Raw genomic sequence first — 14534 nt, 5'->3', positions numbered from 1 at the left:
AACATCACAGTGAGGAGGGGAAGTGCTGTTATCCCCACCGAGGCACCAGCAGAGCGTGACCTGTCAGGATCACACACCAAGTCTGGCCAGAGACTTAAATCTGGGTCTCCAAAGGCCTTGGCCAGCTCTAGCTGCATGGTATATTAATGTGGAGAGAAGCAGGATGCTCCTGAAGGAGCAGGCAGATAGGGAAAGGATGGAATAGTATGTGAGAATTTTATTAGTTTTTAATAAAATCTTACTTTATTTTTAATAAAGGTAAGATTATGGGCATGATACCCCACTAAAAATAGTTGAGTACCACATTTTTCCTGTTCCTCCTAACTGAAGCAATTTAATCTCAGCACTATTACGCCCTGTTGTTTGTCAGACGTAACTGAAAAGCCATTTAATCCTCATGCACCAAGCATGTTAAATTCTATCTGAAAAGTGTTAAGTTAAAGCAGTAGCATATGAGTGAGGAACCTAAAGTTAGCTAAGTGGCCGTCAGTTTAATTTCCTAGAGCTTCCTGCTGTGTGATCTGCTTTCTACTTTGTATTGAATAATGGGTGGGCCACTAAAGGCATCTGAAAGTCCTTCCTGGTCTCCAGCAAAGAGAAGAGCCTGATTTAGCCTTCAAGCAAATCAGACTGTCAGGAGCACACACATTTTTAGCACTGCACACATACACTATTTCAGAATTTGGTGAATTAAATTTATCTACATCTCACAGATTAGAATTTATCTACATCTGTGCTGTAGGTAAATGTATAAAATTACCCTTTTGGCACTTTCAGGGTGTAACTATTCTGGGAACGACAATACAACAACAGTATTAATTCTGCTAAATTGCTTTTGCTCTTTACAAATAGGGTGCAGTAAGGAGGGTAGAGGAGAACTACCTTCATTTTTACTCGAGACAATTTCCCTTAGTCTGAGATTAGTTCTTCAAGCTTAGTTTAACTCAGTTAATATTTTTTTATAATGTGCACAGGTTGTACTGTAACATCCCTTTAAAGGTCAATTTAGAACCTTCTAAGCAAATAAACACAAAATAAAAGAAAAAGCATTGAAGCTGTTATCTATCTGAGAGCTTAGCTAAAGGTATGCTGGGGCTTAATTTGAACCAGGGGAGCTGGATGGAGATTGCGTTTAACCAGAAACGCTGGCAAAAATATGCTTCACTAGAGCCAGAACCACATGTGGCCATTCCACTTTAATTGTGCTTGTTTTAAAAGATAGGTCTTTAACATTTACCCTCTCCATGCTTGCTGTCTCTTTATGAACTGAAAATAAAAACTCCCCAGGCAGTCATACTAAGACCTCAAGCTAAAATTTTTTCAGCTGAGTCAAACCCAAAACCTGTGCGGAATCTACCCCATGCTTTTTTTTAAATTTTTTTTGTAGCCATAAGTAGATTGGACTTCTGTGCTGTTTTTTCCCCCAAGTCCCCCAGGCCAGTCCTAACCCAGGGAGCCAGTGTTTTGATACTAAATGTGTCTCCTTGGTGAGGTCAAAGGCAGTGGCAGCAGTGCTACTGGTTCAGAGGCAGCCTGCTGCAATGTACTACAAAACCCAGAAGCACGCTCAACAATAACAAAGGCATTAACCGCTGACCCACAGCTTGGTGAAATTCAATCCCACCATTAGGCAAACATGAAAATGAGATCCCAGAGGAAGGAAGGTTCAGATGTTCAAGACCAGAGGAATTGGGTGAGGAACACAGAGACAAGATGGAAGTTGTTGCAGACTGAAGGGAGAGAAGGGGAGGTTGCCAGCTCAGCGGTAGGATCTTTTAATACCATAAATTTCAACATGGCCTTAGCAGTCAGTGTTTTTGCTTAGCTTTGGAACAAAGCAAACTCAAATGATTTAAGATGGATGCCTTTCAGCATTTTTAGGGACATGCTTAATGTGGTATGATTTGATTTCCCAGAGGTTACTTCAGAGCCTCATGTTTCTAGGTTCAAGTCTGATGCTTGTGTCCACGTGTAGGTGCTCACCACAAGGCTGGAATGGTTCAGGAGCCTGGAAGAACTAAGTCCCCAGGTGTGACTCAGTTTTATCTTGTGTCAGCTGGTTACAGATCTGTGTTTTCAGTAGTGAGCTGTGGGTCTGGGTGCTGTAAGGCTGCAGCCACTGGAGGGATGGGGGCTTTGGCAGGACTGCACGCTCTGAGCTGTCATTATTGGGCCTTGCTTTTCTTCCCCAGAGCACACTGAGTGCAGAGGACCATTCTCCTGAAGACAGTTTCACCCTGAACCCCGAGGAGCAAGGAGAATACCCCAATCTCCAGGCTGCCCACCGGCCCTTTCCCAAGGAGCAGTTCCGGCAGGAGAGCGGGCATACGGCCCTGCAGAGAGATGGACCCAGGTCTTTTCTCCTGGACCTCCCAAACTTCCCTGACCTGTCCAAAGCAGACATCAATGGGCAGAATCCCAACATTCAGGTACAAATTTATGTTAACATCTGACTATTTTATAACATACACAAAGTTATTTTACTGAGCCAAGACAACTTTTACCCTGGCTTCCATGATGAGCAGCCAGAACAATCCATCTCTACGAAGAGAGAATGTATATAGTCCAATAAAATGTATAACAGTATTATATATTAAATATATATAATACATACTTTTTCTCTCTAAGTTAATGCACATATTGCAAATTTTTTCTGAATTTCTTCTTGACTAGTGTTGATTGCATAAGTGTGGAGGTCAGTGTAGATCTATTTGTGATACTAAACCCATCTTTGTGGTTGCCATTTTGGAGCATATTGCCTTCACTGAAAATAAATGGGTGTTTTAATTTCTGCCTTCAATTTACTGTTGTAAAATTTTTGAACAGATTTGCATTTTGTATACTATTATAAAATGCAACTGTCCCCAAAGGCTAACAGAGAACAAGTATTTCAGTTTCAGCTCAAAATGCATTCTTCTGTATGGAAGTGAGACTTAATTTCCGTAGCAGCTGCTTGTAGTATAAAAAAGTTGTCTGCAAAAAACTTTGTTATATGTTATTCCTCAAACAGTTCTTGGGTTTGGAACGGCCTCTTACAAGCCACTTGCATCTTGAAACTTCAAGGATCGGAAAGAGGAAAAAATGAGTGATTTGTTTTTAATTCAGAGCCTTAAAGCAAAATTGGCATTAATAAGCAGTCTTTTTTACCCAAAACAATAAATTCAAATGTTCTTCTGCCTAAGATGTGCTTATAAAAACAATGCACTAATAGATCTGGTTTTCTGGTTAAATTAATTCCTGGCTTCTTATAGTCTCCCAGCCCACAAAATTACCATCCTTTTGATATGTCTAAGAAGTATGTATATAAAGATGTAATAGATCTGCTGGTGAGCGGCCAGCATGCTCCAGAGGGCTGGAGCACCTCTGCTCTGGAGACAAGCTGAAAGGGCTGGGGATGTTCAGCCTGGAGAAAAGAAGGCTCAGGGGAGACCTTAGAGCACGTTCCAGTGCTAAAGGGCCTCCAAGAAGGCTGGAGAGGGACTTTTCACAAGGGCATGGAGTGATAGGACAGGAGAGAATGGCTTTAAACTGGCGGATGATAAGTTTAGTAGTTTTAGCAAGTAGTTTCAGGAGGAAATTCTTTACTCTCAGGGTGGTGGGGCCCTGGCTCAGAGAAGCTGTGGCTGCCCCATCTCCAAAAGTATTCAGGGCCAGGCTGGATGGGGCTCTGAGCAACCTGGTCTGATGGAAGGTGTCCTTGACCATGGCAGGGGAGTGGAATGAGATGGTGCTTAATACCCCTTCCAACCCAAACCAGTGCATGATTCTTACCCATGACTGGGTGAGGAGAAGCTGCCTCCACAGCATCACTTCTTGCGTTCACCGTAGATGAGCTGGGCCATTAAGAAATCTCACAGATTTGGGTTCACAGGCAGGTCTAATACTTGACAGGCCGAGACAGTAAACATGTTCAACATGTGGTGATGGAACACATCTCTTGTGCTAGGAGAACCATTCCAGAAAGCTTTAGGAAAGTATCTTGTCTTGAAAAGTCAGAAGTCTGCTAAAGAAGGCAGGAGCCTCCCTTGAAATGGAAAATGTAATCCCTTTCCTCCAAATTATAATTTTGAAATTAAGGGGCTCTCAGGCAAAGATAAGGGAATAGGAATAACAATTGTTCACTAGGGAAATTAAAATACAAGTGCAATAGTACAAAAAAAAATCAACACTGACAGAGTCAGAATATGACCTGACAGCTTGTGGGTCAGGGTGGTGTTAGCAGTCTCATTAAAGGGTGGCTGCAGCCCACCTGATGTTCCAGGTGTGGTTCTGTTGGAGCAGGGATCCTGGAGAAGGATGGAGTTTCCTCTGAAGGTCTGGTGGAGGTGTAGATAGGCCTGGTCTTCCTCTGGGAATCCAGTGGGAAAGGGCTGCTCCTCTGGGAATGCAGTGGAAAAGGCTGGTGTGGTGTTCCAAACCTCAGATTATATCCAGGTAGGAATGCTTGGCTCCTCCCTCTGAGCAGAGCATCTCCCAATGGATGATGGGATTTTATCAGCCGTGCAGTGACACTCAATGGCCCATTAACAACAGGTGGGAGGATTGGCTGTGAGAGAGATAAAGAAAACTGCCCAATGAACAGAAGAGAACTGCCCCAGATGGGGCAGAAGAATACACAGATGGCAGTAGAATACACACCCCCAGTCACATTTTGTGACCTAAGACAGAAGGGAAGGTTGGAAGCTGAAGGGACCCCAGATTGTGGCGTGAGGCAAATGATGCAACATCACTATTTGAACAGTATGTAAACTGCAGAGGAGGACAGGAGGAAAAAAAAACCTTTCCTGAGCAGTGACAGCATACAAAGTTCAGACACAGGGATAAAAGAGACGGAAACAGTTCCCTGGCTTGTTTTCATGGTAACTGCAGGTGCTGCTAAGACCTATTTTTCCACCATCCAATCCTGGAAATATGTCAGCAGCTCTGTCAGCAGTTTTGCTGACAGAGAACTGTCAGCTGAGAACTGGGAAGACTGGTCCTGTAAACTGGAAAGGGGCAACACTGATCCCAGATCCCTTATGCACAAGGTTGAGCCCTTTCAGAAAGAGGATCCCCAAGTTCTGCATTTGATTTGCTCTGAATTTACTCTGCTTATTTAGGTGAGTAAACAGTGATTACACAAAGCTTCTTTAAGTTCTTGTTTGACACCCTTACAGCTGGTCAAGCCTCATGGACATAAAACTCCCATTAATTCCTTACAGAGTCAGAGAAAGTTTATTTTTTTTGCCTAAAGGTTGTAAAAGTTGGCCTACTCTTGTATGAAAAAACAGGATTATAGTGAATTCTTGCTTGTTAAACAGTACTATACTGACCTGAACAGAAATAGAGACACTTGTTGACTTGCAAATTTCTCATCAGCTGTTTGGCAGGTGAAAACAGAATTGTTGCTTATTTTTCTTTTTGCGCAATGGCTCCCAGATCTGTAAGTTACAATTCTGGGAGTGTTGATTAAAGAGTCCTCCTAGGACTGAGAGGCTGGATAGGAGAAAACAGCCTCTGTTTTAAGATAGCACAATGGCCACATTTTCTTCTCAAAGACTCAAAACCTCTTTTTCCTTCTACTGCATAAACCAAAAATAACATTTTTTAATGGAAATTATACCTGGGAATTAGAAATCCAAGAAAGAGGCATAAAATTCTTCCAAAATATCAGGTGGAAAGAATACTCCAGTGAGTTCTCTTTAGGGCCATTTCTTCTCTGGTTCCTGTGAGATGGTGCTTGCTGTATCATGCCCTGGTATGTGCTCTTTTAGTGATGAACTAAAAATGAGTATCAGAACACCATCAGAGGAATTCAGACTACCCCAGGTACTGCCATATTTATTAGATGCTAATGTAAGTATAGCAGACAGTCTCTAGAAAACCCTCAGAAGCAGTAATCCAAGTGACTCTTTGCATACATGACCAGGACAACCCTTACTGGCCTTCCTGTGGTGTTCTAGCCTTGTAAAATCTCCCATCATTTAAAGTGGCATTTTATGCTTCAGCTGTGCTTCCACACTGGTTGTTGAGAGTAACCACAGTGGGCACAGACTGGCTGCTTGGTTTGGGGTATTTTGTTTTCTTTTTTGTCATTTTAACGATTCTGTCAATGCCTGAAAGACTTCTAGGTGAGAAGGTGATTACAAAAACTGATTACACTTTTTTTTCAGTTCTTTTCACAAGTGGAAAATCCCTGCTGTCTAGGTTTGCACTTGTTTGGCAGACCAGCCAAGGGATGCCTATGCAGACCCTGTAATTGGTCAGGTTACTCAAAGTCAGAATTGTTTTTTCCCCTGAGCAGCAGAATGAAGTCACATGGGAGGTGTACAGGAACCTGTCTGTTTTCCATTTCTGATGGGTTTTTCTTGTCTGTTCAAAACAGCCTTCTACAGCCTCTCCTCTCTCAGCAGCCAACCCTCTGTTTGGAGCCAGATGTTTCAACCTGCAGTTGAACTCTTGCTCTTGTCCCTCACCTTTTTTTTTTATTAGTGGTTTCTCAGGTTTGTGTACTGAAACAGGGTCAGGGAGTGTGCTGCTCTGTTGTGGCACTGCTTTGCTGCTTCCCCAGCAGTGCTTGACACCATGAAAAATGAGCAGAAAAGGGAAAACTCACACAACCATGAAGTGTGGGTTGGGTAGGACCTTCAAGATCATCCAGTTTAAGTCCCCCTGCCATGGGCAGGGACACCTTCCACCAGATCAGGTTGTTCAGAGCCCTATCCAGCCTTGTCACAGCTGCAGGGCAATAAGGGCATTTTGTTAATATTAATGTTCCTCACTGAACTTAGGTCTTGGTCAAGCTTCATGACCAATAGAGCTGAAGCCCAGCTGGGTGAGGTCCAGTTGTAGTGGATATGTTAAACTTTTTGATGAGGTGATGTGTTCTAGATGAAAACTGCACAGAAGCAGGTAGGATTCTGTTTAAAACCATGTTGATAACCATGTTAATTGACAGGAGTGGTTTTAAAGCAGAAGAAGTTAATGCCTGCTTGGTCTTTGCCATTTGCCACGAGGCCTGTGGCCATATTCACCAGCCACACCACTCCTGTGCTGCTGTGTTTGCTGTGTTATCTACTTGTTACCTATTTTCTCTCTTTGATGCCTACTGGGTTACTGCCTTCTCTTAGAAGCACACGTACACAAACATACACAACTACAGAGAAACAAGGCTGTGTGATCTGCTTTGAAAAAAGAGCTGCAGGCCTCAGCTCCTCTCCAAGTTCACCCATGGCCATTTCCTTCACCTCCACCTGCATCACCATGTCACTTTTCACGTTTTATTAGATGTACTTTTTAGCTATCATTTATATTTGTCCTTTGAAGCTGCTGGTTTCAGTGCACTGGAAAGATGCACCCTTTTGGTGTTGTCACAAGAGAATCAACAGTGTCTGACCAGCCCTACCAGTCTCATCTCCAATTTAGCACAGGAAGAGCCAGAGGGCTCCAGTAGTGCTTGTTTCTTGTAATGCCTGTAAGATTTAACACTTTGAGGTAGTAGCAAAGCATTTTCAGCCAGGTGCAGCACTGGAAGCACAGTGAAGCCTTGCAGGAGCTTGCAGGTTGTTCCAGCTGGAGAGCCTTGTGTGGGCAGAAAGTCCAGGGTGTCAAGGTTAAACCCCTGCCAACACCAGAGCTGTGCAGGTTTCCTTGTGTCATGCTGTAACAAGAGCTCACTGCAGAATGCAGAATTCAGGGCTGGAACACATTTTTATATCTGGGGTTCATCAGAGATTCCAAATTGGATTGACAACCTCAAATAGAAGTTTCAGGTCTCAAGGCACATTGTCTTCTTTGCTCCCAACAAATCTTCAGGGATCCTCACTTTTCAAGTCCAGAAAACTGTTCTAAGTGACATGACACAACCAGAACTAAATTATTGCCACTGCTGATAGCATTTTAATTAAAATTATGTGATGTAAAGCCAGATGTACCATTTCAATCTCATACTGAACTTGTTCCTGTTCTCCTGTTATATTTACCTCATTGCTGTCTTACCCAAAATGGCAAGTTCTCTATTGAAAATTTACATCGATTGCTTGGAAAAAACCAGGATAGAAAGGCTGTAGGATCTGCTGCTTGCACAACATCACAAACATACTTCTTCCTGAAATATAATCTTCTGGTCACTTAGGGCAATGTTTACACCAGTAAAGTGAATTCAGAAACATTGTCTCAGTAAACAGGACAAAGAACACAGAACTTTTTGTGCACTCTAGCAGGCTGGGATAATATTTATCTTCTGTATATTTTTGGCCAGGAGAAAATTGGATGTTGGTGTCTGGAGACATCTGTGCATGATACACTTGTTTCATTAGAAATTGCCTGCAAATCTGTTGTTTTAATGTGCCTACGCCAATTGTTTTTAACAGTTTTCAGATGAATGTCCTTATTCCTAGCTCATACAACCATAAAAGAAGTGGCTTTATTTTAGGTTTGAATACTTCTGGGGATGACTGTGGATTTATACAAGGACTATGTTACCACAGACGTTTTGGGAAGCTTGAGAAAAATCTTTAAGTTTTGATAATCGCTGGAAGAAGAAATCAGCCTCTAAAATGGGCTCCAAGATAGAACTGCTAAACCAGATCTGTTTTTTAATTTTTAAGAGAACATGTTTTTGTTGGAATACTTACACAGTATGAAAGCTTTTCCAGAGCTTCTCTAAACGCCTGGTTTGTATTACTCTAGTTCTTGATCTTTATTCTCTAATTCCTGATTCCTTTATTCCTTTTTATAAACAGCCCCCAATATAGAAACTGATCACACAAGTGACATATTTCAGTGCCATGTATGTGCACAAGCATATGTGTAAGTGCAGTCATGGGCTAACACTGTAAGTCTATCTGTGAGCACTGGGAAGAAAGCAGTGAAAGCTCATTTTTCAAAATTTTAGACTGGAATAAGGGAGCAATTGCTCACTGAAACGGCAATCCCTTCTCACACTTCTGCCCTAACTTCTGGGTCATAGAGTGGAGGAGGGATTACTAGGATTGTGCCTCTGGAAGGTCCATTAAACCAAGTCCCTGAAAATACCAAAGTCAATTGAAGTTGGCTTCTGATTTCCAAGAGTGGCAGCTCAGACTATCCCAGAATTCTTTACAGAATTTCTTTCACTGTATGATTTTTATTCCACAATAAACACCTTGGTAATCAAATCTTAAAGGAGTGCAGAGGGGAACATAGATATGTATCAGACTACCACACTGGATTTTGCTTTTGGTGTTTTTGGTTTTTAAATTGGCTGTGTGTTGGGAAACTCATTTTAGAGGCCTTTCTAATAAGGTTCCTCAGAGGTAAAAACAGTCTGAAGTGGCTGATTGCACAGATATTCCAGTCTTGGAAGTAAGTAGCTGTATGAAAGTGTGTGTGTTCCACCTGCCTTTCCTCACTGAGCTCAGCAGATGTTCCTCTGTCCCTTCTTTTCCTTAAACTGACTTGCATCATCAATCATTATTTAAAATCAAGTCCTTGTGGTTCTTAAAATCGTCCTTGGCTGAAATAATGCCAGTTCATGCTGATTGACTTTCATACAGCTACAGATTATCAAAGCATATGGAGCAATTATAATTTTTTTAAATCAGAGGGGGTTTTTTTCCACTTTGCTGAGTCATTGCTCAGACAGTTAGCGTGGTTCTAAAAATAATTGCTTCTGAAGTACTAGAATTGTACTGATTTCCAGGTGGGGAGTACTAAAGCCCCACCACTGGCAGTGTCTGCTGCTCAGTAAGGCCATTTCATTTCATTTATTGTGAGAACTCTGTTTTGCTTGGACAGAGGTAACAATTTTGAATCCCTGGACTGACTCTGATGTTTTCAAGCTTATGAAATCCATTTTCATTCTTGGTCTGTAGAAACTGAGGTTTAATGAAGTACCCATTCCAATTCCATATTTAGGCTGGGAGTGAAATACCCTTTGTGTAAAGGAGCCATTAGGCTGACAGCTGCACCTTCCCTTGCTCTTGCTCTTTTCCCAGTGGAGCTTCCTAGTAGCCTCCAAGATTTTTCATTTCAATGGCCTGGTCTATGGTAAAATGCAAAGCATGAAATAATAGATCCAAAATCTCCTGTCTCCAAAGAAAGGATGTGTGGGCATTGTTTGTGTTTGCAGCTCTGAAGATACAACAGTTCTGCTTTGCTCCCTGTGTCACAGCCTGTGGATCACAGGTAGCCGTGACCTTTTCTTTCTTTTTCTTGTGTGTGTCTTTTGATTTTACTAATACCAATTGTATAAAACTAATCTTTTATGTACAATGCACATCCACAGAGCTGTGTAAATTACTTTTAGCATAGCAATGCATTGTTTCTGTTTTATACAACCTGATTTTCATTGTGTACCATCTTGAAAGGCTGAAAATGCCTCTGTACCTATTAAACATTATAGATAGATCTGACAGTCACTTCTGGTTGTTTAGCCAGCCCAGTGTAATCACTGAACCATATTAGCATGAAACATCAGAGCATTTTATGATCTATCTGTGGCCAGGCAATGCTTGCATGACTCACAGAGCCAAGGTTTCTGGTGGAGAGTCTCTGCTTCTACCCAAATGGCCACCCATATGCACACACACTATTTATCCAAGAGTTTTACAATTACACATTGTTCAGCATAGAAAACAATAATCAAAGGTTGTTCCTATGCAGAATGATACTGACATTTATGATGTCTGAAAGGGAACTGGGCAGCAAACTCTGAATTTTGGTTCTGGGCTTCTGTTGGAAACCATAAACAGGTTGACCATAACAGGTCGTTATGCTCTCCCAGCATGACAAAAGGACCAACTTTAAAGGGCTTTGCAGCAAGTGGCTCACTCAGCAATGGTCAGAGGAGCTGCTGGCTCCCATCACTGCCACAAAGTGTGGTTTCATGCAGCAGGAACAGCTGGGCTGCTGCCCGAGGGGCGAGACAGATGCAAACCCAGCAATACCTGGGCTCTGCATCTTGACCTTCTCACACATGGCCTTGCTTATCCTGAGTCAGCCCAAGTCCTTGGAACAGGCTCTGCACACTGGTGTGCTCCATGCTTGCCTCAAATTGAGCCTCAGCATAGAGCACAGCTTTGGTTTTCTTCTTCTGGTCATATATGTTAGGCTCTGAACACATTTTCCCCATAAGGCAGAGAATTCTGCTGCCAGTTTTAGGCACAGCGTGGGTTATTATTTTGTGCAGGATTTTTCCTAGCCTTGGTTCCGAGGTCTGATTCAGCAGAGATAGCAGAAGGAATCACTCAGCCTCTGCACTTCTCTGGGCTCAGTAATCCACATATGGTTTACAACATGCCAGACCCATGGTATTGCTCAACCCCTTTGCCAGGCAGCACCTTGTCTGTCACCATGATATTTTCTGAAAATTCCTCTTTGCCCAGGATTTTCTCCTGGGAAGCTGAGAAGCCTCAGCTTCTCCCTGTCTTTGCTGCTTTGGAATGTGGCTTAGACACTGTTTACCAACAGGTGCATGTCTGATTGGTTTCTTGTGAATTGTTTTAACTTAATGGCCAGTCACAATCCAGCTGTGTCATGGCTCTGAGGAGTCACGAGTTTTTGTTATTCATTCTGTTTAAACCTTCTGTCTGCATCCTTTCTCTATTTATTTAGAATAGTTTTAGTATAGTATTCTTAATATGATATGATATGATATGATATGATATGATATGATATGATATAGTATAATATAATATCATGTAATGTAATGTAATACGATACGATATAATATAATATAATATAATATAATATAATATAATATAATATAATATAATATAATATAATATAATATAATATAATATAATATAATATAATATAATATAATATAATATAATATAATATAATATAATATATCAGCCTTCTGAGAACATGGAGTCAGATTCATCTCTTCCCTCATCCTGGGGACCCTCACCAGCACCACACGTTGTCTTTGCTGTGTGGAAAGTTTCCCCCCTGCCAAAGAGGAGGCACTGACAGGCTGCTCTGCTCGGAATCCCCAGGTTACCATTGAGGTAGTGGACAGCCCTGACCCAGAGCCAGACAAGGAGCTGCAGAAGGAGGGCAGCAGGCCCAGCTGGCCAGCCCCGTCGCCCGACTGGAGGAGCTGGTGGCACAGGTCCTCCATGCTGACTCGCATGAGCAGCGGTGACCAGGACTACAAATACGACAGCACCACCGAGGACAGCAACTTCCTGAACCCCCTGGGCGGGTGGGAGAGCCATGCACCCAGTCACCGGGCGTTCCAGTCCAAGGAGCAGCCAGAGTACGGTGGGTTTGCGTTCCAGGCCTCCCGCGGGTATCCTGGGATTGTCAAAAACAAGCGTGGGGGGGAAGGAGAATGGTGAGGCATGGCTGAGATTCAAGCAAAATAGAGTTTTTCAACATGTGGCTTTTGTTCATCAGCTTTCAAATACAAATCTGTGCAAATGGACAAGCTGTGCTGTGGTAGCTGCATTCCACTAGTAAGTCTATAATCTTGAAAATCATACCAGTTATCCCAGAAGAGGGCCTTTTTTAGTCCAACGTGTGCTTTTTTAAAAAAAGTGGAGGAAACAAGGTTTCATATTTATTTTTAGAGTAAGGGTAAGTACAGATTTAGAATCGTGCCGTGGTTTGGGAACCAGAATATAACTATTGGATAAATAAGCAAGATCTGAAACGTGGTAGCGTTTGGTGGATACACAAATAAGATGACTTATGTTGATGCATGTGTGGGGAGTGGCGTGTGCAGCAGGAACATTGTGTATTTGTGTGTGTAATATTCTTCCAGATGTGTCATGAGGAAAACAATTGTTTTCAGCTTGTTGTATGAAATAGTTGCAGAAACTAGAAACAGAGAAGAGCTACAGCTCTTCACTGCCCTGACAGGCTGTGACTATCTGCATGGGAATGACCCAGGGGAGGTGAGCTAAACTGTGCTCACAGGAAGAGCCCCTTGAACTTGTGTGTAAATACAGATTACTTTTAGTCAGAACAAGGTGTCATGCTACTTTTACCCTGGCATTTCTGTTGTTATTCCCCAGATGTTGCAGAGTGCAGTAAAACAAAGTAAAACAAACTTATTCTTCCATGGTTTGACTGACTTGAAGTACTAGAATCTTAAAAATCAAGAGAGAGTTTTTTATGGAATAAAAACTGTGGAATAAAAGTGTGTTTAAACACATACATATGTATTAAATTTTTCGGCCAGAAGATTAAATCTATCCCTTCTTTTTGCCCCTATATTTATTTGTGGGCAGGGTTTATTGCCAAGAATTCATATCTTAGGTAGTTATTCATATAAGTTAATTGTGATAGAAAAATCATAGTAAGAATTACAAGTATGAATATAAGAAGAACAGGTTGAACAGCAACTGAAAATCTAACATGGTATGTTCAGTAATGTGCTTCATAGTGCACTGTAAACACAAGGTAGGTAGGTCTAAAAATTATCCCAGATCTCCCTGCTGCACACCAGAGCATCCAGCTAGCTGGAAGCAACTCCTGGCCTCTTGTCTAACCTAAAATGCTCTCTGGGAGGATGCAGCAGCAGATCCTGCCCATGAGGGATGTAAATGTTCCACCCACTGACATGTTCATACCTTTCCTGTGGGTGTCTTTCTCCCCTCCTGCCACTGCCAAGGGCTCTCCCTGCCCTTCCTTGGCCTCCTGTTTGACAGGCATTGTGCCTGCTCACCTGCCCTCCTCCTCGCCAGCCCCATGGAGATAAAAGAATTGGAAAGGAGCTAGGAAGAAGAGCAAGGCCAGGCATAGAGGGCAGATCACATTTTCCGGAGACATCTGATGCCTTTTTTGGGCTGTTGTGGTGCCTGCCTGCTGGCAAATCCCAGAACCACAGGTCTTGCACACTGACATTAGCTGTGTTGACAGCCACATCCCACCGCAGACACCTGATTCCAGTGTGGTGGCTTCCCCATCATCAGCCCTGTCAGAAAAGAAGGAGGAACACATAAGGTCCTTGCCACGAGGAACTCACCTCTAGGCAGCTTGCTCTGAGTGAGATCTATAATCTCCCCATACTCCTGGCAATAAATGTTTAATAGCACCCCACAGAGCTGTTGTCAGTCGCTGCATATGGAACAAATCAAGTTACGTGTTCTGCTAACCAGCTCAGGAAGCCCACAGACAGCATGGCCCTGGGGGAAAGTGTGTAGCACAGAGGCCAGGCAAGGCAGGGATCCTCCCTGGCTCTGCTCTAGCTTAGGTACTCTCCCCTAGAGCTATAGAGCAGGGCTGCCTCTGAGCCACTGAACCAGGTTTTGCTTTGCTGTCAGTGGTGGTGTAACCCAAAGGAGCTGCAGCTGCAAGTTGTGATCACAGTAAAATATCTCCTGTAGGTTGCAGGGAAAACCATTAAGCCAAATGTTCCCTCAGCTAGGGAGGCCAGTGGGGAGGCAAGAAAGCTGGGACAGGTTAATGGGCTTTGTTTGGTGGCCTTCACATGGTGGGATGTGCAATAGTTTACACAGCACACAAAGGAAGCTCCTTCTGAAGGATTTAGGTACTCACAGCAGCATCAGCTTTTTGTTTTGGTGTTCAGTGCCTTTGGCAGTCTGCAGAAGAAAACAAAATCA

General features: G+C 42.7%; 1 protein-coding gene across 2 annotated transcripts in view; it reads left to right on the top strand.

The window, feature by feature from the left end:
- Positions 1–14534, top strand: part of ISM1 (isthmin 1) — a 44214-nt gene that overhangs the window by 21304 nt on the left and 8376 nt on the right. For both annotated transcript variants that reach the window (XM_074536856.1, XM_014268129.3), the window contains 2 exons: positions 2193–2429; positions 11961–12228. In XM_074536856.1, coding sequence (XP_074392957.1) covers positions 2193–2429; positions 11961–12228 — 505 coding nt within the window. The remainder of the gene's footprint in view (positions 1–2192; positions 2430–11960; positions 12229–14534) is intronic.

The sequence above is a fragment of the Zonotrichia albicollis genome, chromosome 3, assembly GCF_047830755.1.
Source record: "Zonotrichia albicollis isolate bZonAlb1 chromosome 3, bZonAlb1.hap1, whole genome shotgun sequence".
NCBI classification, from domain to species: Eukaryota; Metazoa; Chordata; class Aves; order Passeriformes; family Passerellidae; genus Zonotrichia; species Zonotrichia albicollis.
The sequence above is the reverse complement of the archived record's forward strand: the minus strand, read 5'-3'. Positions and strand labels throughout refer to the sequence as shown.